The sequence below is a fragment of the Gymnoscopelus microlampas genome (genome assembly GCF_963454915.1).
Source record: "Gymnoscopelus microlampas genome assembly, chromosome: 9".
NCBI lineage: Eukaryota > Metazoa > Chordata > Actinopteri > Myctophiformes > Myctophidae > Gymnoscopelus > Gymnoscopelus microlampas.
Window position 1 is genome coordinate 29,562,829 of NC_139946.1, and position 22,637 is coordinate 29,585,465.

General features: G+C 40.5%; 3 protein-coding genes across 3 annotated transcripts; all 3 read left to right on the plus strand.

Annotated features, from left to right (window-relative positions):
- Nucleotides 1-2,606: 2,606 nt before the first annotated feature.
- On the plus strand, nt 2,607-3,929 carry LOC311051500 (protein LSM14 homolog A-like; the record flags this gene model as incomplete). The annotated part of the gene is made up of 1 exon (XM_084066078.1): nt 2,607-3,929. One exon carries the CDS (start codon nt 2,607-2,609, stop codon nt 3,927-3,929), a length of 1,323 nt encoding a protein of 440 aa, XP_083922204.1.
- A 4,681-nt stretch (nt 3,930-8,610) lies between these two features.
- Nucleotides 8,611-18,063, plus strand: cenatac (centrosomal AT-AC splicing factor). Its single transcript, XM_084067888.1, has 11 exons — nt 8,611-8,856; nt 10,435-10,601; nt 11,416-11,514; nt 11,717-11,783; nt 12,429-12,494; nt 12,760-12,827; nt 13,286-13,400; nt 14,248-14,278; nt 15,043-15,144; nt 15,921-16,053; nt 17,298-18,063. The coding sequence occupies exons 1-11, from the start codon at nt 8,740-8,742 to the stop codon at nt 17,389-17,391; spliced, it is 1,059 nt and encodes a 352-aa protein (XP_083924014.1). The 5' UTR covers nt 8,611-8,739; the 3' UTR covers nt 17,392-18,063.
- Nucleotides 18,064-19,952: 1,889 nt separating this feature from the next.
- LOC311051501 (uncharacterized protein) lies at nt 19,953-21,859 on the plus strand (the record flags this gene model as incomplete). Its single annotated transcript, XM_084066079.1, has 2 exons — nt 19,953-20,127; nt 20,796-21,859. 2 exons carry the CDS (start codon nt 19,953-19,955, stop codon nt 21,014-21,016), a joined length of 396 nt encoding a protein of 131 aa, XP_083922205.1. The 3' UTR covers nt 21,017-21,859.
- Nucleotides 21,860-22,637: the final 778 nt, after the last annotated feature.

Below are 22,637 nucleotides of genomic sequence, written 5' to 3' on the forward strand. Positions count from 1 at the left end.
CCCATAGCATTCTTTAACTAATTAAAAAAAAATGTCAATGCAAAATGTTTCATGAATTACAAACAAAGTCAATGATTCTTCAAAAGACTGTCTTAAAATAAAATAAATGAATACAAATCTAATAAATTCCATAAATTAGAAAACAAATGTTTAAGAAAATAGCCGATCTACAAACTCAAAACGCATGGCGATGTTGTGAGCTTGTAGATCTGCTATTTTCACTTGATGGGGTCCTGGGGAGACATCAAATTTCTCTTTTGGGTCTGAGCTCAAAAGTTTGGCAACCAGTGCTTGTCTTGCACGTGAAGGTTGTTGGACAACCACTGTCACTAAAAATTATCCATATCTAGCTTATAATAACCATTGTTTTAGTTATTAGGATATTGGGGTGTAGCCTAAGGCTAGGGTGTATTTACACAACATCACTGAGATTGGCTCTTTATCTGGGGTCTTCAAAACTTTTCAGGCCAGGGACCCCAATAACTGAGAGATCTGCTAGATGAAGCACGGACCGCCATTATGTTGTATGAAAGTGTGTTGCATATTAGACTAACTTTAACAAGTTAACCATAGTCAGCAAATCCAATGTATTCACAAAATACACAAAAAGATCAAATCAAATGTTCAGAAAAGTGATCCGACTATGACTATACTCTGGTAGGCTGTTCGTTCCACACCCGGTGTAACGGAAATACAATTTATATTCCTTTTAGGCCATTGCTTTCTCGATTATTTATTTATTATAAATTTACATTTAGTATGTATGTACATCTTACTTCAGTGATGTTATATGACTGTATGCTGATGTGTCTGAATGTATGTCCTAGCAAGGGAAGTACATTTAGTCTGATAATATGTATAAGTTTAGTACACCCTCAGTGTAGTTATTAAGTAGCAGGCTCATACAGCAAGGTCATGCAGCTATTCCTCTGTAGCAAGCTTCAGACCTAAACAGCAAGAAGACAAATTATAATAATATATTTTATGAACGCAAGGAGAATGTTTCTCGTATCAGGCGTCAGTATTTTGGCTATAGGCCAGTATATGGCCTCGGCATATAGCAGTGGGCCTTCCATTCTCAGTCGATGAGAATGGAAGGTCAGGTTAGTGTCGCCACTTTTTGATGTCGAGTGCGGAGCAGCACATTTCATAGCCAGGCAGTGAGGCAGAATTGACCTTCCATACTCAAGTGCCGAGAACACATCTTTTGGTCAGACAGAAGGTATGTAAGTCCTCAGAATTATCCTAAAAATGTGTATGTATCCTTGTAGAATCTGTATTTAGGCTTCCGCAACATCCAGATCGGTGTCAGACTCCTGTTGCCTTCCGAGGCAGCCGGACCCTGTCCACCTTTCCTTCTTCCATCTTCTTCCATCCCTTTCTTTTCCTTTCTATTCTTTACTCTTATTTTCTCATTATTATGTTTGTCCTTGATATATTTCTCATTATTATATTACATAGGAATTATTTAAATTTCCACAACACCTGGACAGCAATGTGAAAGGTTCTGTCCAATGGTTGTGTTTTGGAGCCTGGGAGGCTCAGAGCATGTTCTTGTGTGGCTGACTATGCAGGTGGGTGCTTCGCCATCTGGCATACAGTGGAGGGAGCATATCCTGCAGGTCAGTGGGCAGTGCAGTGGTGGGTGTGCATTTTGTACAGGACTGTAGCAGCAGCTACAGTGGTGTTCAGCTGGTGGTGACCAATAAGGAAGTGCAGGTCAGGCTGTGATGGAATACTCTTTCTTTCTTTTTTGAACATAGATGTTCATTTGCCTTTCTGCATCAGTGAAATCTTACAGAGTAATCTTTTGTTTGCAAACAAACCAAAACTAAAACAAGCAAGAGAAAACAAGAGAAAACACAATAATATATGTCATCAGCAAAGCGACAGAATGTGGTTAATAAGCTTCATATTCCAACAGTTGATGTTGGGGGTGCCCTTCTACCACTGTAAGAAGTTTGAGAAAAAATAGGTATTGCTTTTAGGCCTAAAATATGAAATTAGCTATTCAGCGCCACCATTTTGGCGTCACCGGTCAATAATTGAGGTCAAGTTGGAACTCCATATTTGGGCAAGACTGATGTCTTATTGATGGCGTCAGTTTGGTGTGACTCCGTACTCCATGACCGCATGCACAAGAAATGTGCTGCAGATTCGTCTAGCAGTTTGCGAAATTAGCCCCGGACACTGACACACGCACGACAGGCACTTAACAGAGACTAGACTTCTTCTGGACGCTAGCCTCCAACACTGCTATGCCATAGAAATATTGGTTAGGGAACTCTGCCTGAATTAAGTCTGACTGACCCTGTCCAATCAGAGTGCATTGGAGAGGTGACATCATCAAATGACGCAAAGATCTGGTGAGCATAAAAGACATGTTACAGGCTCACTTTGATTCTGTGAGAGAATAACGCTTTGTAGAGTTTTGGAAGAGATCACATTTAAACTGTCTTTCAACCAATTTGTTCAACCAATCAATTGGTGAAGAAGCACACATTAAAGAAAGGTTGAGTGATAGCTTTGCATTTAACTGTGCAGTTTAAAGGTTGGGGTGTCAAATTAGTTGTATTTGACCAGACCGTTGGGCACAGTGCGTCACAATGAGTGGAGGGACACCGTATCTGGGAAGTAAAATCAGCCTAATCTCAAAGGCAGAGATTCGCTACGAGGGAATCCTCTATACTATAGATCCTGAGAATTCCACCATCGCACTCGCGAAAGTGCGTTCTTTTGGCACAGAGGTTCGTCCCACTGATAGGCCCATCCCACCCAGAGATGAGATCTTTGAGTACATCATCTTCAGAGGAAGCGACATTAAGGACCTGATTGTGTGTGAGCCACCTAAACCAACATCTTCTCTGCTTCAGGACCCTGCTATCATCCAGTCCTCCATGGGCTCAGCTCCACCATCTTCCACTGCCTCAGCCCCATTCCAGTCTCCTGGTTCCTATGGCCCCTTCAACATGGGCCCAGTTCCCCAATACAGACAGTTCAACCACCCACTGTTTAGAGTACCCTCATTTGTGAATGACCCATGCACAGCAGCAACAGCTACCCAGTGCCAGGGCAGTGCAATTGGCTCACAAATGTTACAAGCCACCTCGTTGGCACCACCTTCTGCCTTCACTTCTCTGGCGCCAGGGCTGGGACGCAGGAACCCTGCTCATGGCCATACAGTCCATACCATTGCTAATCGCGGAGCTCAGAAGGCTCATCATCAGGACAGCACGGACAGACGGGGCACAGATGTGCAGAAAGCCCGCAAACCTGAGACTGATCAGGTTCGAGGTGAAGGCAGGGATACCTCTAAACGTTCCACAGCAGCTGCTGGTGATCAGGCTAACCGGCGTGGTCGAGGAGGCGGCCACCGTGGTCGGGGACGTTTCAATGTACGTCGCGACGAACCCATGAAGTTTGACAAAGACTTTGACTTTGAGGGCGCAAACGCCCAGTTCAATAAGGAGGTCGATACAGAGCTTCAGAGCAAACTGAAGCTGAAAGATGACAAGCCAGAGGAGAAGGTTGTGGTGAATGGAGAGGATACAGATGAGTCAGACGTTGAGACCCAGAACAGTGAAGAGAATGCTGATGAAAACGGAGACCCACTGGGCCCCAACTGTTACTATGACAAGTCCAAGTCATTCTTTGACCACATCTCCTCCTATGATGACACCAGGAAAGCAAATGAAAAATCTGGAGGCGTGGGGTTCCCAAAGGAGCGTAGACAGACTTGGGCTGAGGAGAGGCGGATGAACTCTGAGACGTTTGGTATCCCCTCACGTCCGAACCGAGGCCGTTTGGGTTACAGTGGTCGTGGTGGTATCAGTGTCCACAGGGACACAGGTCGCTCTAACAGCCCACCTCCCCATGGAGGCGGTGGCTGTACCGGGGCAGGGTACAGAAGCAGCCAGGGAGTTTGCTGACATACTAGAGTACAGGAAGTTCAACAAAATGGCTGCATAGTACAGCTGGATTAATAATCAGTGAAAAGGTGCAAAAGCTATTAAACTAGATTTGATTCATACTTTTCTAACTAAATGAATAATGATTGGGTACGTACGAGCTGTGTATTCGTGGGTAGACCGCTTGAATGCAAATTCCTTTCCATATATCGTGTCAACAATGGACATCGCAGTCCGTCAATGTCAAGATTTCTGCAAATTACCAGGTGGCTTAATAATGTTTTTAAGTAATTCCAAGAGGGATATCTTTTTTTCCAGCAATGCTTTTTATCTCCTCCCCTTCCCTATAAATCCATATTTTGGACATATTTTGTTTGTTGTTGAGGATTTGTTGTCACTGGAAGGGGAGGGGATAATAGCCTGTAAAGTAACTTCAGCACCAAATTAGCCCACATTGGGTCTTGGTCACAGCTTTCTACCATCCAACCTCCCACTTACCCACCGTATCCATGTTTTATTTGTTTTCACGACTACATCTCCTGTGTTTCCATGTGGCATGGCTCTGAAAGAGCTGTCTGTGTGTATGTCTGTTTGTCCGGGGATAATCTCGCAAACAGCTGGATCGATCAGCGCCACATTTTGTGTGGCTCCACCAACTTCTTTCCACATACTGTATTTTATTGTTTTTTTTATATTTTATATTTAACTTTATTTTTTAGTTTATGTATCTTCAGACACATTTATGTATCTTTAGACACGTATGAAAGCAAAGAAAAAGATTATCTGCTGTCAGAGTGAGTACTGTAGAACTTCTATAGGCTGGTTCCAGACCATAGACCCCGCCCACTCTCTGAGTGGACTGCCTCTCTTGGTCTGGTGTTGTAATGTGAACCTAGGATTTATTCGGTACAAAAAGTACCCTCCAATGAGAGTCAGAGGTGGGGGTGGGGATCCCTTGTGATTGGTTTAGGAAAATTCAGTAGTCTGCACGACGAGCAAGAGGGTCTGTCTGTGTGTGTGCAAACTGCTGGACTGATCAGTGCCAAATGTCTTGTGCACATTGCCAGTAGGACAAGGAAGCTACTCCATGCTTTTTTTCCACATTATACGTACAGCATATTTTTTTACTAAGTTTTTAATTTTATTATATATATAATATAATAATATGATAATTGAAGTGAATGGAGGTTGGAATCAGCCCGGAGCTTTGACCAAATATGGAGTCCGACCGATCGACTTCAAACTTGGTGGACCTCTGAGGACCTGAAGGAGTGATATGCCGAGTGGAAATTTGGATTGGCGGTATCTATAAATCCACAGATCTCCATATGTCTGTCTCCTTTTTATGCCCATATATGGAGATCTCGGCATCTGCCTGTCTGTGTCCCTTTCATGTCCATATATGGGGAGATCCCACATCTCATCTACACAGTACTGACATCAACAGGTACAAAAGGTACTTCAACAATAATTCATAAGAAGGTGATGTTATTCACACTGTATGCATCATGTTAACTTTTCTCATATCAGTAACATAAACACAGGTACAGATGGACCATTATCTGTCTATATTATAACTGCACTCTTGATCAGGCAGAATTTCAAAATTTTATTTAAAATTCATGCCAGCTGTCCTGAGATGCTGATGATCGTAGATATGAATTATACCGATTATGTATGGCTCATGTTTCCCATCTAGGAAAGCTAGATTTCAGAATGAAGTTTAATTTCTCCACAGTCTAGTACAGGCAAAGAATATTTGCAAATAAGTGTTCCCTTTTTTTCTTTGCTTATGTGGTGAAGCATTTTGTTTGCCAGAAAGTTAAAAAAAATGTTTAGCTTTCCCGAGAGCTACATACTAAGAAAACCCAAAACCAGTTCGGCAAAATGGTGAACTTTAATGCAGACCAAATTTGTGGCATCATGGACAAGAAGGCCAATGTCCGTAACATGTCTGTTATTGGGCACTTTGACTACGGAAAGTCTACCTTGACAGACTCGCTGATGTCAAATGCTGGCATCATCGTTTCACTGACACATGCAAAGACGAGCAGGAACACTGCATCACTAACAAGTCCACTGCCATCTCTTTGTACTATGAGCTGAGTGAGAATGACATGGCCTTTATCAAGCATGCAGAGCATTGGTTTCCTGATCAACGTGATTGATTCCCCCGGGAATGTTGGCTTCTCTGAAGTGACTGCAGCTGTCCTCGTCACTGATGGAGCCCTGGTAGTTGTGGATTGTGTGTCTGGTGTTAGTGTGAGCATATTAAGCCCATCCTGATGATGAACAAGATGGACCATGCCTTGCTGGAGCTGCAGTTGGACCCCAAGAAGCTTCACCAGACATTCCAACGTGATTGATCTATAAATATGTATTCATCAATCTGATAAAGATATATATCATTTGTATGCGCTTGTTCATGTTTGCTAGCCAACCTGCCTCTTGTGTGTCAGTTTGGTTGAACTTCCAAGGTCCCTCAGGCAGTGCCTGCAACTTTGTTTATGTCTGATGTGCTCGATCTGGTATGTCAACAATGTTAGATAGCAGGTTAATATCGGATTGTTTACAGTTTTGATGTCATGATTAACTTGGGTGCCAGGGAAATGAAGCAAAATGGCCACAGCTGACGCTCACGTGATGACGGAAGGCGTTAACCCAGCTGATGTGTATAAAACTATGTCTCTGTTTAAAACTTCAGAAGAATATATCTGGAACCTTGCTTTTCCGACGCTTGTAAGATCTCTTCTCTGGAATAAACCCAAATACTATTATAACTAGAAGTGTCCTCCGTTTATTGATGTAATTATTTAATATACTGTCGGATAGATATGGACTGGTATTCACTAGGGAAAAATAAAGATATCACAACGTATAGTTGAGAATGTCAATGTCATCATCTCCACCTATGGAGAGGATGAGGGTGACCTATTGTATGGGTAACATCATGATCGACTCAGTCATTGGTACAGTTGGCTTTAGTTCTGGTCTCCATGGCTGGGCCTTCACCTTCAAGCCATTTGCTGAGATGTATGCAACCACATTTTCTGCCAAGAGCAATCCATCAATGACACCATTTGAGCACTGCAAGAAGGTGGAAGACATGGTAGACGTGGTATAAAAGCGTGGGGTGGATATGGCAGTATGAAGGTGTGGGGGGGTTGCGGCTATGGTGCATTGGTGTTATAAAGGTGGGGGGCGTTTGAGTGTCCGTCTGTCTGTATGTCTGTCTGTCTGTCTATGAACAGCTAATCTCAGGAACCATTGGACCGACGATCAATTTGCATGCGCACTACAAGAATCTCTGCCCACAAATTTATTTTTTAGGACTAGTTACTTTCGTCTGGCCCTTTATACAGTTACACCTACATTTTTGTATCCACCTGTTTCCTCGGCTTTTCACTGTGTTCCACTTCCTGTCTTTTGATCCAATGAAATCCAATGAAACCGGTCAGATGACTAATGATATCCAATGAAATCTGACAGGAAGTGGAAAACACACAGCCAAGAAACAGGTGGATTGATCATCTTTGAGACACACATGTCTACGGGTATTTCGGGGCGTGGCCGAGTCCGCCATTCCTTCACTGGGTGAAACAACACAGCGTTCACCATTGAAATTGCATTACGGAACGCACACATTGTTACATTTTGTGGGTTTATTTCATCATAGCACATATGGTGAAGTATTGTAGTGCAGTTCAGTGCAACAACCACCGATCTTGTGAATTTTTTTAACGGAACCGCCAAATATTCGAAACTTTCCGTGATTCTGCCAATAAACATATTCTTTGAGACACATCCGAGTTTTGCCGGGTCAAACAAGGGAATCATCATGTGACGATGATCCCCTTCAACTATTCACTCTTAGCCCATGAAGAGTCACTTCAGTGATCATACTTTTATCTTTTTTTTAATCACTTTGATTTAAAAAAAAGATAAAAGTATGATCTTAGGAACCTAAGAAAACAGAGTGCTGTTAGAGTTTTTTGAGTGATACGGGTTATAGAGTAGTTCAGGGTATATGTGTGTGAGTTTTTGTGTATGGGTTGGGAGATATCATCCCTAAACTTCTTTGCCATTTTTTACTATTTTTAAAAACATTTTCAAATAGTTCAACTAGCCGATCTACTTTGACACGTTGTGAGCTTGTAGATTGGCTATTTGAAAATGTTTTTAAAAATAGTAAAACAAAAAAAAATGGCAAAGAAGTTTAGGGATAATGGGTAAGGCACCGGTGAAAATAGGACCCTTTTGGGTCTTTTATCTGAATGATCCACACTCCGGATCAGAAGGTGGCGGTAATTGTACCAAAAAGCTTGATGCCAACCGCCGTAAAAGAAGAGGAACGAGAAAGCGTGAGACAGTGGGATCCACCCGAGCCTTTGTGTGTGCTGCACGTCCTGCAGCGTTGCCATGTCTGCTTATTATAAGCGACTTTGGGCTTGTTTCCTAATGTTGTTTAAACCTAACCTCGCGTCACCAGTCTTTCCACCTCGGAGGAAAAGTTTAAACCAGTGGTTCTCAAAAAAATGTTTTGTCCTGGACCCCCAAATTAATAAGTATGTGTCTTACTTGTAGATATGCTATTTTCAAATAGCTGATGTATTTGTTTAAAGTGCTCATGCATGTGGCCCATAGTCGCTTGTTTTCCTAGACCTGGTTGCTTGTTTCTCTCACAGAATCTGGCAACACTGACGTCTTTTTTCTTTACGTTTACAGCTATGGTTTACAGAGAGAAGGAATACTTGAAGTTCTTAATCGACTTCATAAATATACTAACTTATTGAGGACGCTTTAATACCACGGTGTCTTGCAGATTTCACATATGGCTGCATTTTACTGCTCTGTATGTAGACAAACGTCTTTCTCTGGCAAGGGACACATATTTGGAAAAAGCCATCAAAGCAGGCTCAGAGTCGTCCTTCTTAAATTCTCAGAAAAGGTAAGTTGGCTTATTTAAGTAATAATAGAATATAACCTTGCATTCACTGGGTAAACTAGCTTCACTGGGTAAACTACCTTAATGAACATACCATTCACTGGGTAAACTACCTTAATGAACATACCATTCAGTGGGTAAACTACCTTAATGAACATACCATTCAGTGGGTAAACTATAATGAACATACCATTCACTGGGTAAACTAACTAAATGAACATACCATTCACTGGGTAAACTAACTAAATGAACATACCATTCACTGGGTAAACTACCTTAATGAACATACCATTCACTGGGTTAACTAATAGCCATTGTAACATCCGTGGCTCGGGGGTAAGCACTTTATATTTGAAATCTGAACGTTTATGTACATGTGAGAGTTGGCAATGTAGAAAAATCGAACACCACTATAAACCAGGGGGACTCAGCACCATGACTGCCATGGTATGACAGTCATGTTTCAGGGCTAGGTAAACTAACTAAATGAACAGCCAATATTTGGTTAAACTAGCTAATAGCTATATGAGCACAACCATTCACTGGTTAAAGGGATATTTCACTTTCACATGTTTGGGCTCATTTTAACGCCTCAGGCTTTTGTGACTGTGAGCACCCCAGTTTTTAATTTGCTATTTCAGATTCAGTCTTTGAATATATTGTAATATCAGTATTTAGATATTTGATATTCATTTGATCAGACACGCCCCCTTCCCATACAAACCCATTGTAACTTCAAGTTCAAACTCAATTTTAATCATGATAAATTGATCGAAAACACCTGTCCTTGGTTCTGGTGACTGATATTGTCCTTCTAATGCATGAGGACTTTCAATTACTTTTTTCATTAATTTTCTATATTTTTTGGGGGAAATGAAAATAATAATAATTAAAAAAAATGTATGAAAAAAGTAATTGAAAAAACAATGGAGATACAATGGGTTTGTATATAAACTTAATAAATTAACCTGACTAATCTTGCAAACTGCTATTGCATTAGCTCTGGTCCATAGAGTTAGGAGTTCTCCTTCACGCCCTCTAACGCTGTGGACCAGAACTACTATTGCATCAATGCATTTAGATGTCTTGTGAGCACACCACACACAGAGAGGACTAGCTGTAAGCAACTTAGATGCTATGAATGCTATCTACATCTAAGTTGCAATACCCTCCCTTGACAGCCCATTCATGAAACAGAAAAGTCACATCTGATTGTATTAAACAACGGTAAACTCATCAATATTGCACCTGTGTGGGAAGCTTGACTTATCCTCTTTGTCTCTGTCAAGTTTTTGTTTCATAACAATCCACCTAGACATTTTATGATCTACTTTCTGTCAATACATTCTGCGCTTAGATTATTTATCTATGCATGTCCTGCCTACACCACTCGTTGAAATCGAGTGCTTCAAACTGTGCGACTCCCTATCCTCATTCAAACTCACCATAAAAGAGCACCTGTCCACAATTTATGGAACAGGATCTAAATAAGTCATTATACTTATAGCATTTATTGCGTAATTGTACTCGCTGTACTGTTTGCAAACTGTTAAAGTAATCAATCAATCTGAACTTTTCCAGGTGAAAGAAGCCCGGCGGACAATAAAAAAGCCCCATGTTGAGAAATGTGACCACACTCAGCACCAGCGTACATTCTGGTGTTACTGCTGTGGGATGGAAGTTGAAAGGAACATCACTGATGGTAACATGACTGTGCTGTTCGGGGGGCTGTTGGAACACATGGCCACGTAAGATATTCTGCTACTCTCACTCTCACTTCACTGCTTACTTACAACCTCGGTTGATAGATTGAAGAGGCAGTTAACCCATTCAATCCGGGAACGCATCTGTGTCATTTTAGAATTCTTTGGCTATTCAAAAATAGCAGATATATACGGTGCCACGCTATGAGCTTGTAGATCTGCTATTTTTGAAAAATCTTTAACATTTGTGCAAATCTTTGAATATATGTTTTTTTTAAAGACCATTTGTAACTAAAATCTTTGCTTCTGGGGGTCCCTGGAACAAAATATTTTCAAATTTTCGCTTTAAAAAATATATATTCAAAGATTTGCACAAATTCGTAATAAAAAAAAAAGAAGCAGATCTACAAGCTCATAGCGCGGCACCGAGTGCCTGGTCTTAATGGATTAAACACACTTTTATGACCTTGCTTTTAATTGATTTCCTTTTAACTGATTTGACCCCTTTTAACATTTCTGTTTTTATTTCACCTTTTATTAGATCCTACCATTTATTTCTATTATGTTTAATTTTGACTTCTGGCTTTAACGTAAAGCACTTTGAACCGCAGCATTTATGTTTGAAAGGTGCTCTATAAATAAAGATAATAATAATGTTATTATTATCATCATCATCATTACTACTTGTACCATACGCCTAATTTATACTCCATAGTATGTCGCTTGCTGACAAGAGCTGATTTTCTAACTAACAACGTGTGGCAATGTGATGGCATAACTGAAGCTATATGTGGCTGCATAAAATAATAAAATAAAAATGAAATAAAATAATTCAAATGTAATTGTAATGTCATTTCAGAGCAGAACATAGGAAGAGCACACACAAGTTCTGGTGGGAAAATAAGGCTGACCCAAAGCTTAGAGACCGATTCATCATCACACAGGAGGAAACTGAAAGGTAGGTGCCAGTGGGTACTAGTTACAAAGCGTAACTATAAATGTATGTCCATGTTTTGATGGACCTCTAGAGAGTAGGTGTGGCCTAGACCGGATCACACTACTACTCAGTTCGGAACGAAAACCAGGCCTTCTGCCATGTGGAAGACCATGACACAAGGTTAGTAAGGATGCTCTAAAGTGAGCATTGTTTTATCTTTCAGGTTCAAAGCTGAAGTGGAAAAAGTATTGGAGTCTTTTGTGGAGAAGGAGGATGAACTCATCAAACAGGTGACGCACACTTTTGTTTTGAAATATTTACTTACCGGTATTTAAAGATTGGTTTAATTTCTGTTCATAGAGGTTTAGACCATTCCTTCAATGAGGATGCGATTTGAAGTCCAACTTAGCATTCAGACAGCATTGTTGTTGAAAGTGGGTTAACTACAAAACATTTGGACCCGCTAACATAGTTTTTCAATATAATATTGTTGTGCTTTATTGTGTTATTTAAGGACAATGTGCTGTATAGCTAAATCATGTGTTTTTTTTTAGCACTGCTATAAACAATATGGGCCGGGGAATCAAGCTAGACCCAATTAAAGGTCCTATGACATGCTGGTTTTGGGGGGGAATTTTTTTTTGAGGTCCTTCCAACATTCATTATTACCATGCACCACATAATTCTCTGCTTCTCTTTCTGATGGATGGGATTGCCTTCTGTTACGAAAATCACCTAACAGTCCACAGGCTATTCAGAGGCCCGTTTGAGTTCTCATTATGCAGATATGCCCTGACCACAAATAAACCACTGATTTTTAAAATGTCAGGCTTTTGGGGTAAAATTGAAGAAGAACCCCCCAAAAAGACCAAAAACTAAAGTTTAATTAAAGTTTACGTTGTTTTCTGTTATGATGTGTTCTTCTGGTTTTCCAGCAAGCTGACCATATTCGGGCCCAGGAGAAACATCGTCAGGAGGTCCTCCAGTCCTCCCTTAAAGAGGTTTGTTTTGCCAGGATGCAATGGCAGTATCCGTCACTGTGGACTAGCACTAATTGCATTTCTTTTCATGGTTAGTTATGTTGTAATATTACATCAGGTGCTGCATTATTTCCGCATCTGGGAGGGAGGGTTGAAGAGGGAGATATTTGGAATATCTGGGATGAAGGTGCACAGTAATAACCGCTAAGCTAAAATGGCCTGATGGGTAGAACAGTATCAGCCTTTATCTGTGAAACACTGTTGGCTTTTCCTGAATCAACATCAGCCTGAGAACGAGCTGGAGCTGCCCAATGGAAGCCACAGCCTGGGTAACTCTGTAGAGGAGGCAGCCAGGTGAGCAACATAACATTCATCTACATTACATTGCAGCACTTTTATTGTCACATTTCTCTGACATCACAAGAAGAAAAATCTATTGTAATTGCAATGTTGTTTAAACTCATTTGGAGAGATTTTATTTAATTGCAATAAAACATTTAACAATAAAAGTATTTGTTTGGGAAGGAAAGAAACTAGATCCCAGAAGCGTATTTATGGCGTACCTCATGAGTTTTGAATGTGAAACAGGTCCAACTCATACAGTATGTGACTACTCATTTGTTGTCACCTTGAAGCAGGTTTTTATCATAAACAGTGTCAGATAAACTGTAGTTTGACCTATCTCGAAAAACTGTGCATGTTGCTCACAAATTAAAAGACATCAGACAGATATTTTGGTAGAGCAGGTCTCATTTTAAATAAATAAAAAATGATATTGAAATGTGGCTTTCCTTGATATTGTCTTGGAATAGCTCTCACTTGAAGCCCACAGGATCAGATGAACAGGCGGGACCTAGCCGGGTAGACTCCATGGTGGAAAGCCATTGGCCTGGACCGGGACAAGGCCTGACCTTCATTGGTTACCAGGTATCACTGTGATAAAACTATAGACACAATATCTTAGATCACTAAATTGTGTTGTCATTTTGTTGCCTAAATACACCATTTAAGCCGAAGAGTAAAGAGATTGCCTCCAACTACTGTACATTAAAAAAATATCCTTATTATTGTTCTTTTGCCTCCAACTACTGTACATTAAAAGATAATCCATATTATTGTTCTTTTGACGCAACCGTGCATTTCTATATGTGCTGAGATAGATTCTATTGGGTTTAAGTTGCATTGAAAAACGTAAAAGAAGCATTACCTAGTTTAGCATGCCTAGATGTCACACCTGCATGACACACAAGTGTGACAAGCTTTGACTAGAGATCCATGCTTAGTCAGCACGATGACACAACATCCATATCATGGTTGTTGTAAGCAGAATCTTAAAAAAAATCCTGGAAGTAATTTAACCACTGCAACCTGGTGTCCCAATTCTGGGCATGTTATAATAAAAGGTGAACATTCAACGAAAATAGCCGATCTGCAAGCTCAGAGTAAGCTTGCAGATCGGCTATTTTTGGCAAAGGGATTTGGTGTACCCCGGTGAAGTTGTTAAACATTTAGAGGTGTCAAATCTTCTGATATTATTCCAGTCTTGTTAAGGACAGAACAATGGGATCCAAAAGTCCCATTCATTTTCACCATAGACTAACAAGCACATCTGAACTGAAAATGCCATGTGACGCATTCGTCTGCACTGTGAGGGAAGCAAAGGATCCCCGATTTGACATAAAAACTACAAAGATCTATTATCATAACACATTTGTTTAAACAGGTTTTTACAACTGTATTAGCTTTGGTGGCTCACATTTTTCTTCTATTACAGGATTCCTCAAACAGTGGAAATGTTCACACAGGTAAAATGAACCTGAATGTTGTGTGTTGAAAAGACTGACACGCACACACGTTTCAACGTCAGAACATACACTGCTTTACTTTCAGTCTCTCGCAGTACAGAGCATACTTCCTTGTATTAGTGCGCGCTCCGCACGTAACGTCAGCATCCCATAATAACCACAGTCTCTTAAAGGGACCTTAACCACCATATAGCAAACCCCATGTAATCACAGTGTGACCCATGTTATTAGAACATAACACTGAAACTACGAATTGATATAATCTGCATCTTTATTTGCTGTAACTAACTGTATGGAGAACACAGGCCTTTTGTAACATTGATTACTTGATTATTCCTTGTTTGACTATAAATGATAAATGGACAGCATTTACAGTACTGTATATAGTGCTTTTTCCAGTCATTACAAACACTCAAATGCACTTTACAATGTACTGTGAGTATATTCACTCATTCACTCACCACAATGGTGATGGCAACCATGCAAGGCATCAGCCTGCTCATCGGCAGCAGTCCACGACACTTCAACACAGTGCAGATGGACGCGGGACTCGAACCAGTAACTTTACGACCACCAGCCCTCTTCTGCCTGCTGAGCCACTTTAGTCCCCAGCTGTATGAGAAGCGTTTAGGGATTCACTTTTTCTGCACTAGATGACTTTTATGTCATGATGTGTTTATTACTGTTTTGTGCCTGCTTAGACATTTTTGAGAAATAAGATTTTTTTATATTCCAGAAATGAGTGTAGTCATTGTGTGTTGTAGGGGCCATTCCTCCATGGTTACAGGAGGATCCTGGAGATGGGAACCCTGGGATGGCAGCGCAGCAGGAGATTGGCCCATCACTGCAAGACTTCCTGAAACAGAGTAAGAAAAGCACTTTTAGGGAGGTTGAACCATTCAATCCGGGAACGCATCTGTGTCATTCTAGATTTCTTTGGCTATTCAAAAATAGAAGATATATAAGCTCATAGCGCGGCACCGCAAATCTTTGAATATATATAAAGCGAACATTTGTAAAATATTTTGTTCCAGGGACCCCCAGAAGCAAAGATTTGAGTTACAAATGTTCGCTTTAAAAAAATAATATTCAAAGATTTGCACAAATGTTCAAGATTTTTCAAAAATATCAGATCTACAAGCTTGTATGAGCTTGTAGATCTACGGATTGAATGGGTTAACCACTTTCAACCTGGTGCCTTTTTTTGGCATTCCAGAAGTCCAGAAGGTGCATCTTACAGCTGACAACATACCATACCCGCAGTTAGTGCTAGATCCCAGAGAGTGTAGGAATGGAAGAATGGTAGACGGCCACCTTGACCAATCAAATGGTTTTGGTGTGGTTTACTTAAATCATTTTAGTTAGGTTTAGGCATGGGTTTGGGGTGCTAAGGTACGGTTCTGGCCTGGGGGGTTGTTCCGTACCTACAGTATTCTTCCTGGGATCTTGCACTAACCATACCCCGCTGCCACAAACATTAATACAAACCTACCTTTGGACAGATTATTTGCATGCATACCAAGTTATTAATTAGATTTAATGACTGACTATAAATGTAACTGAGGATCATTTCAGCTGTATAGCCTATCTGTCCTTGGCCTTCACTCTGACCATTTATTTATTTGTTTGTTTTCCTTTCCAGAGGAACAGGAGAAGTTGAAGAAGCTTCCTCCTAACAGAGTGGGGGCTAACTTTGACCACAGCTCCCAGACAGACGCTAACTGGCTGCCCTCTTTTGGTAGAGTGTGGAACAGCGGCCGGCGCTGGCAGTCCAGGTGAGCTCACTCATGTATGACAAGTGTGTTGAAAGGTTACAAACCCAAGAGCGGAATATCATTTGTGGTCAAATTGTATCCAGAACTTGGTATGTGAAAACAGATTCCATTCATGTGAACACGGATTCCAGTAAGATATTACTGTATTTTTCACAGTTTCTGGAAACGCAACACCACCGCATTTCAAGGAGAAGATTGAGTTGTTTTTAAGGAAAAGAACTGTTGGCTAACATTTTTATCAAGTTACAAACGTACATTGTAAAGAACTTGTATGGGGAAAAGTCATCACAGCACAATATATTGTACATTTCAAACAATACATCAACGATGCCAACTTATTATGTCGAATTCACATTGTATTGTAGATTGTATTTTCAGGGAACAATAAGCTGCATGCTGTCTTTTACATAGCTAAATACCAGCTTTCACCTACATTTGCCTATGAGTGAAACATGGTTATGAGTTAATTTGAGGTTCAGCGCGCGTGAGGTTGTGCGTGAGTTGTCTAATGGAAAGGTATCGGATATTAATCACGTTAATGTGTCCTTGAGAAAGCCATGAGCCTATAACTATTCACAGTTATGGGTTCACTAAGTCACAATGGATCAGAGTACCAGCGAAATGGGACTAAACTGTTCAATTTCTTTGGAAACTAAAAAATGAGTTAATAGTTAATATTCGATTTTCACTTATTTTCAAGAGCTTAAGGTATTGGTCGTTCATCCAAAAGTCTAAACGGAATTCAGCATTTAAATATGCCAAAGGTCTACATATTGAGTCAGTTTAGGACAGTCCAAACGGGTGTAAAACTTTGTTACAATCACTCCCTTCATTTAATTGCGTTTGGTCTGAATTCAAACTATTAATCATGTGATAAGTTTTATGGTAGTTTTAAAATGTTAACTGTTCATAGCATGCAGCCTTCTTCTGTGGGGGCTGGCATGATTGTGCTTATTAAAAATAAATGATGAGCTCAGATATAGCATACGCAGTATATGACTATTGTTGCAGTGGAAATACAACTATCTGCCAACCAACAAATATCCTACTTTTAGTAGATATATTAACGCTCACCAAATCCTGCTGCCATTTTTGTTTTACTGTAAAACTCAAGTGCATTATCATACTCAAGTCCTTATTGTACCAAAAAATATTACTTTGTGATGATGATGTATAGATTTGTTTTGAAGTCATGCATCTGTCCTGTATAAGGCATATACTTGATGTGTTTATTTTGTCAACAGGAATCAGTTCAGAGCAGAAGAGGGGCAGACAAAACGACAGAAGCGAGAGCATGGCTCTACAGAGGGATCGAAGATGCCCAAAGTAGCTGATTAGCTAGACAGAAATGAAATGAGTATGTTTACAGAGCCTTGTTTGTATAATATGGATCGATATATTGTGTATGAATGTGTCTCCGCCAGTCCGGACGGTCGGAGACTATGTTTTCGCCCCTGTCCGTCCGTCCTTTGCACACACACTCTCAGTAGACCAAGGAAAATTTTCAAATCGGCCTCATGGTGGCGCTATAACACCCTGCTTCAATCTTGTTTTGGCCTATAGCTGTTGAACTTTAGATCAAAATCTTTTTTCCCCTGGATTCCTTTGACCATGATGCAACTCCCTATATAATTCACCATTTTGCGTTTTCTTCAGAACACAACTCCTACAACTTTTGTGATCAAGATATATCAGACTGATTTCTCTTATACCATTCCAATTGTCTATAACTGCCTTCCAAAATGTGCGAGTCCTGTTTAGACAACGCGGCCTGGTGGAGACCTTCGCTCCGGGGAACACACTTTTCTAGTTTTTATTTTAATTTTATTCCCTCGTTATTGAGATGTTACAGCCTATTGTGATTGTTACTGAAGTCTGATGCTTCTCAAAATACATCTTTAAAAAGTCATCACACTTTGGCACAATCAAATCTGTAGCTTTGTGTGATCATGTGCCCTATTTGTGATGGGGTCATATTTACTTAAAATATAAAGCCCAATAAAAAAGTAACTCCAATGTTGTAGAACTGTTACCAGTCATTCATCAATAAATGTTCGTTGTGAAATAACCACATTTGGACCCATAGCTGTTTTAGCAGGTTTTCTACATGCTTGAAGCAAGCCTGTCTACTACGGTGCCTTTGTGATGGTCACCTCCTAGGCCGTTGTGATGGTCACCTCCTAGGCCTTTGTGATGGTCACCTCCTAGGCCTTTGTGATGGTCACCTCCTAGGCCATAGTACAGTGCCTTTGTGATGTTCACCTCCTAGGCCTTTGTGATGGTCACGTGTTGTGACCCTTTAGAACGGCTAATAAACCCCCAGCTTGTAACTTCCCAGTGTTTACGGTTGACAGGCTGAAGGGAATGGAGAAAGGTCTGAGGAGGACATCTGGTGGGTGAGTGGAAAATTGCAAGTTAGGGGAGTGAGGGGAAAAGTAGCTGGAGAGGAGAGACGGGAACAGAAGTAGAGAGACAGTAAACTTTGAGAAAATTCCTGATTCAGATAATATGACGGGAAAGATTGCATTGTACTGAACTGTACATCTGTTGTACATAGCATCTGTACAACATCTATTGTGTGATATCCACCCTTTTCCTACCCCAAACTGGCACGGTCATAGTCAGTTTTGAGTGATTGATTGAATACTTTAACTTTTGCAGAAAAGGCATGGTGGCACAGATTTATACAAAAGAATGTTAAAAGGATATCCCAATAAGCCCAGAGCTTATTTCCATTGAGCTCCTGTGTATTCAATTCATCAAGACATTTAAAGAAACAATCATTTACAATAATATGCAAAACATATACGAGTAGTAATAAAAAAGAAAAACATGTACAGTAAACAGTTGGGGGTGGGGGGGGGATAAGGATAAGCTTAGACTTTTTACAGGGGCCAGTTACAAATTGCAGCCACCTGTAGGTGCTCTTTTAGAGCCGTTTTGAAGGAGGGTAAGGAGTCACACTTTTTTATGATTGTTGGTAGGGCATAACTGTAGAACTAATTTGACCCCAATGTTGTGCCGAAACTGGGTTCAGTGAGATCAGTGGAGCCCCTTCTGGTGTTGTGCATGTGTGTGTCTTTTATGCTATTGAAGTAGTCTGACAGGTACATGGGTATCCCTGTTTTTTGCCTATCTTGAAGACCAGGCCCATTGCAAGTTGCTTTACTCTGTCCTCTACCCTCTACCCTGAGCCATCCCACCCTAGCATAATGAGCAGCGGTTAATAGATGAGTTCTGGGTGTAAGGCCCAGTAGTAACCAGTTGCTTCAAACCTGCTGTTATGTTTTGAACTGGTTTAGGTACACTGACTGACTGCTGATGTATAATATCTAATATTCCAAACACTGTACTGTAGGCCCATGCACAGACATTGCTATGTTCATAATTCACCAATCTGAACAACAGTGATACTTTCTTTGGCTGTCCACATCAGTGTTTCCTTTTTTCTTTTCCTTTCTTTTTTATGGTTTATCACATAACCTACTGTTTTTTTGTCCCTATAGAACTTTGGCTTCATTGAGTAAAATTTATTTTTGCTTCAGGGCTGTGTGAAGCGAGTCTTATGACATGGCGTGCCGTGTACTGTTTTTGTGCAATCTCTTGACGTGCTGAGGCTTTTAAGACCCAACTATCACTAGCACTACAGTTTATTGGGAAGAGAACTGATTTTTTTCTGCTTGCAAAGCGTGAGACCAGCTGTTGACGGGGGGCATTCTAGTTCCAAATTGTACTCTTAGAGGGATATGATTCGTCAAAGCTAGTGCACAGTGCAAGCGTCATAACAATCGCTCACCCATCATTAAGGCGCCTTGTTTTCACCGCAGTGTTTTGCCCTCGTATCAGCCGTCGTGTTCGGTTTCCAGGGTGTATTGTGCAGGCTTTGTGTGACACAGGACATGAGTAAGGGTGGGGGAGAGCCTTCAGAGCGGGAGAAGCAGCTGCTCAAGATACGGCGAGACAGTGACACCAAGGCCGCAGAGCTTGCCAAGATGGAGAAGATGCTACAGGAGACCAGGAGCCTGATGGACAAGAAGCCGGGGACAGAAAGCCAAGACTACCAGGACAACATGGGTCTGTATCAGCATGTGTTGCATGTGGCTCCTGCTTAAAAGCCTGGGTAATTTTATTGAAGCTGTAATTAACCACATTGATTGGAATTGACCTTAATAGCTCTGCTGGGGCTGGTTATGTTCAAACTGCCCAAATCATATTTTTGGCCTATGCAGATTGGAATCAGATTGGGTTTATCAAGTCTGAACAGCACAATCTTTTGGCAATGTCTGAATACAATCAGATCTGATCACTTGCAGTGTGGACAGTGCCATAAAGGGATTTTATTTTTATTTTTTAAAGGCTTATAGTTTAGTTTTTTTTATTAGTTTTAGTGTTAGTTTTAGTTTTGTATTGTAATATGGAGTATTTGTCAGGGGTGAGATTCAAAGACTCCTGGAACATATTGAAAATAGCCGATCTACAAGCTCACAACGCGTTGCATCGCGATGCATTGTGAGCTTTTTGATCTGCTCTTTTCTTTAAAAAAATGTTATAAATATTGACAAAGACTAAAACTAAGGCCATATTCACTTTTATTTTGTTTCATAAAGACACAACAGTTTCAGTTAGTTGTAGTTTTTTGTAAAGACTTGTTTCTATTATTATTTCAGTTAACAAATGTTTTTTCAATTCTAGTGTCCTATTCTAATTCTAATATGCTTGGTTATGTGCTGTGTGTGCTGCAGTGGAGGACCTGGAGGAGAGGGTGCGCTCCAGCAGACGCCAGCGGAGAAGCTCCCTGCACCACACACAGATGCTGGAGAGCCAGATGAAAACGGTGAAGGACGAGCTGGAGGGCACGTTGGACCACCTGCAGGAGCTACGGGATAAGCTGCGCCGCTCACAGCAGAAAGCGGAGGAGCGCACAGTCGCCATGGAGAAGCTGGCCGCAGGGCTGCCTCGTTGACCCCAGCTTGCTGTTGATTTTTAAAGCAAAGTTTCAATGTTTTCAAGAGCTCCTATCACTGAACCATGGAAGAGGGTAAACGGTAGAACAGAGACCTCTTACGCTTAATTTATACTTTGTCGTATGACAGTGACACGTTGAGAATCAGTCGTACGACAAAGTATAAATGAAGCATCGTGCTGGCCCGGACGGCTCTGTGCTCCTTCTGCAAAGCTTGCCATCAAGACACTCATTACCCTGCTTCTGACAACGGATACGTGTCTACCGTTTCTGAGCATCCCCACAGCTTTTGTCTTTTCCTTCCCTATACTAGCCGATAGACCACCAAGTTTGAATGTTTTCCTTCTAAAACTGGTTTGTAATTGGGTGTGGTTAAATACTGTGCAATACGCGTGTTTGGGCTTTTATTATCCAAGTGTTAGTATGTCCTGTGTGCCAAACAACGATGAGCAGCTCCTGACTATAGTAAATCTCCACACCCATCGTAGCGACACACAAAGGCGTTCATGGTCTCTGAACTGTGCAGAGTGCTGTGTTCAATATTTCGGTGGTGCTGTCTTGTCTCAAGGATATGTTGAGGATTGGTTATGAAAATATGAGATACAATATTGTTTTGTGTTCAATCAGTCAACGAATCACTATGCTTGTACAAAGCTAAGATAGCAGCTAATGATAGACCACATCCCATAGATAGTAATACATATGTATTGATCAAAATGTTACATTTCAAATGGTCATTTTATATAATTGTTTTCAAACATATGTATACAGGGCAACACAAGAGTAGAAAAAGCAATTGCACAAATTACATGAAAGGAAAGCCTTTTGGGACATCATATCTAATACTCATGCAATCTTACATTTTCTTAGCATTATTTCCTTATTTTTGCAATCTACTTCTAAAATGGTAGAAATGAATCATAGGTTTCACTAAGAATCTTTCTCTTTAACAGCTTCTGGGATCAATAGTGTGTTCTGTGCCCTGTGGTGAGTCAGCTGAATAGGCCTATTTTCATCTTTGTCCCTGTGGCAAAGATGTAAGCACACTAAATTTAGCACAGGCTATCACATGCTGTTAGTCTTATCTATGTTATTAATTAGTTAATTGTTTTGATTCTCTCTTGATCTTGAGTAATGCTGTACATTAGCTATTTAAGTGAAAAATACACATCTTACATTGCTATTATGTATGTAGAAATTGGATTGTGTCTCCTTAGTATACAGTATGCATCAAGTACATGTCAGATGCTCAAAGTGACTTGCAATGGATCTGTGTGTACTGTAGTGTAGATCAGTGATTTCCAAGCAGTATGCCAAGTCCAGTCCAGTTGTGCCTTGGGATTTAATGACAACCACACACATTACTATACTATAAGTTATTAAATATGTTTTTATTCAACATAATCAGCCCTTTTTTGCGCACTCATTTCCCTATACTGAGGAACATTATTTACCCTAAAATACTGCATACCTGTTTTGGGCATGTCATTTCCTATTATTATTTAGTTACATAATACATAGTGAATATAGCAGATGTACGAGTTCACGGCACATTGTGAGATTGTAGATTGGCCATTTTTGCTATGAAACAGATGTGCCATGAAATTTTGAATAACCAGTG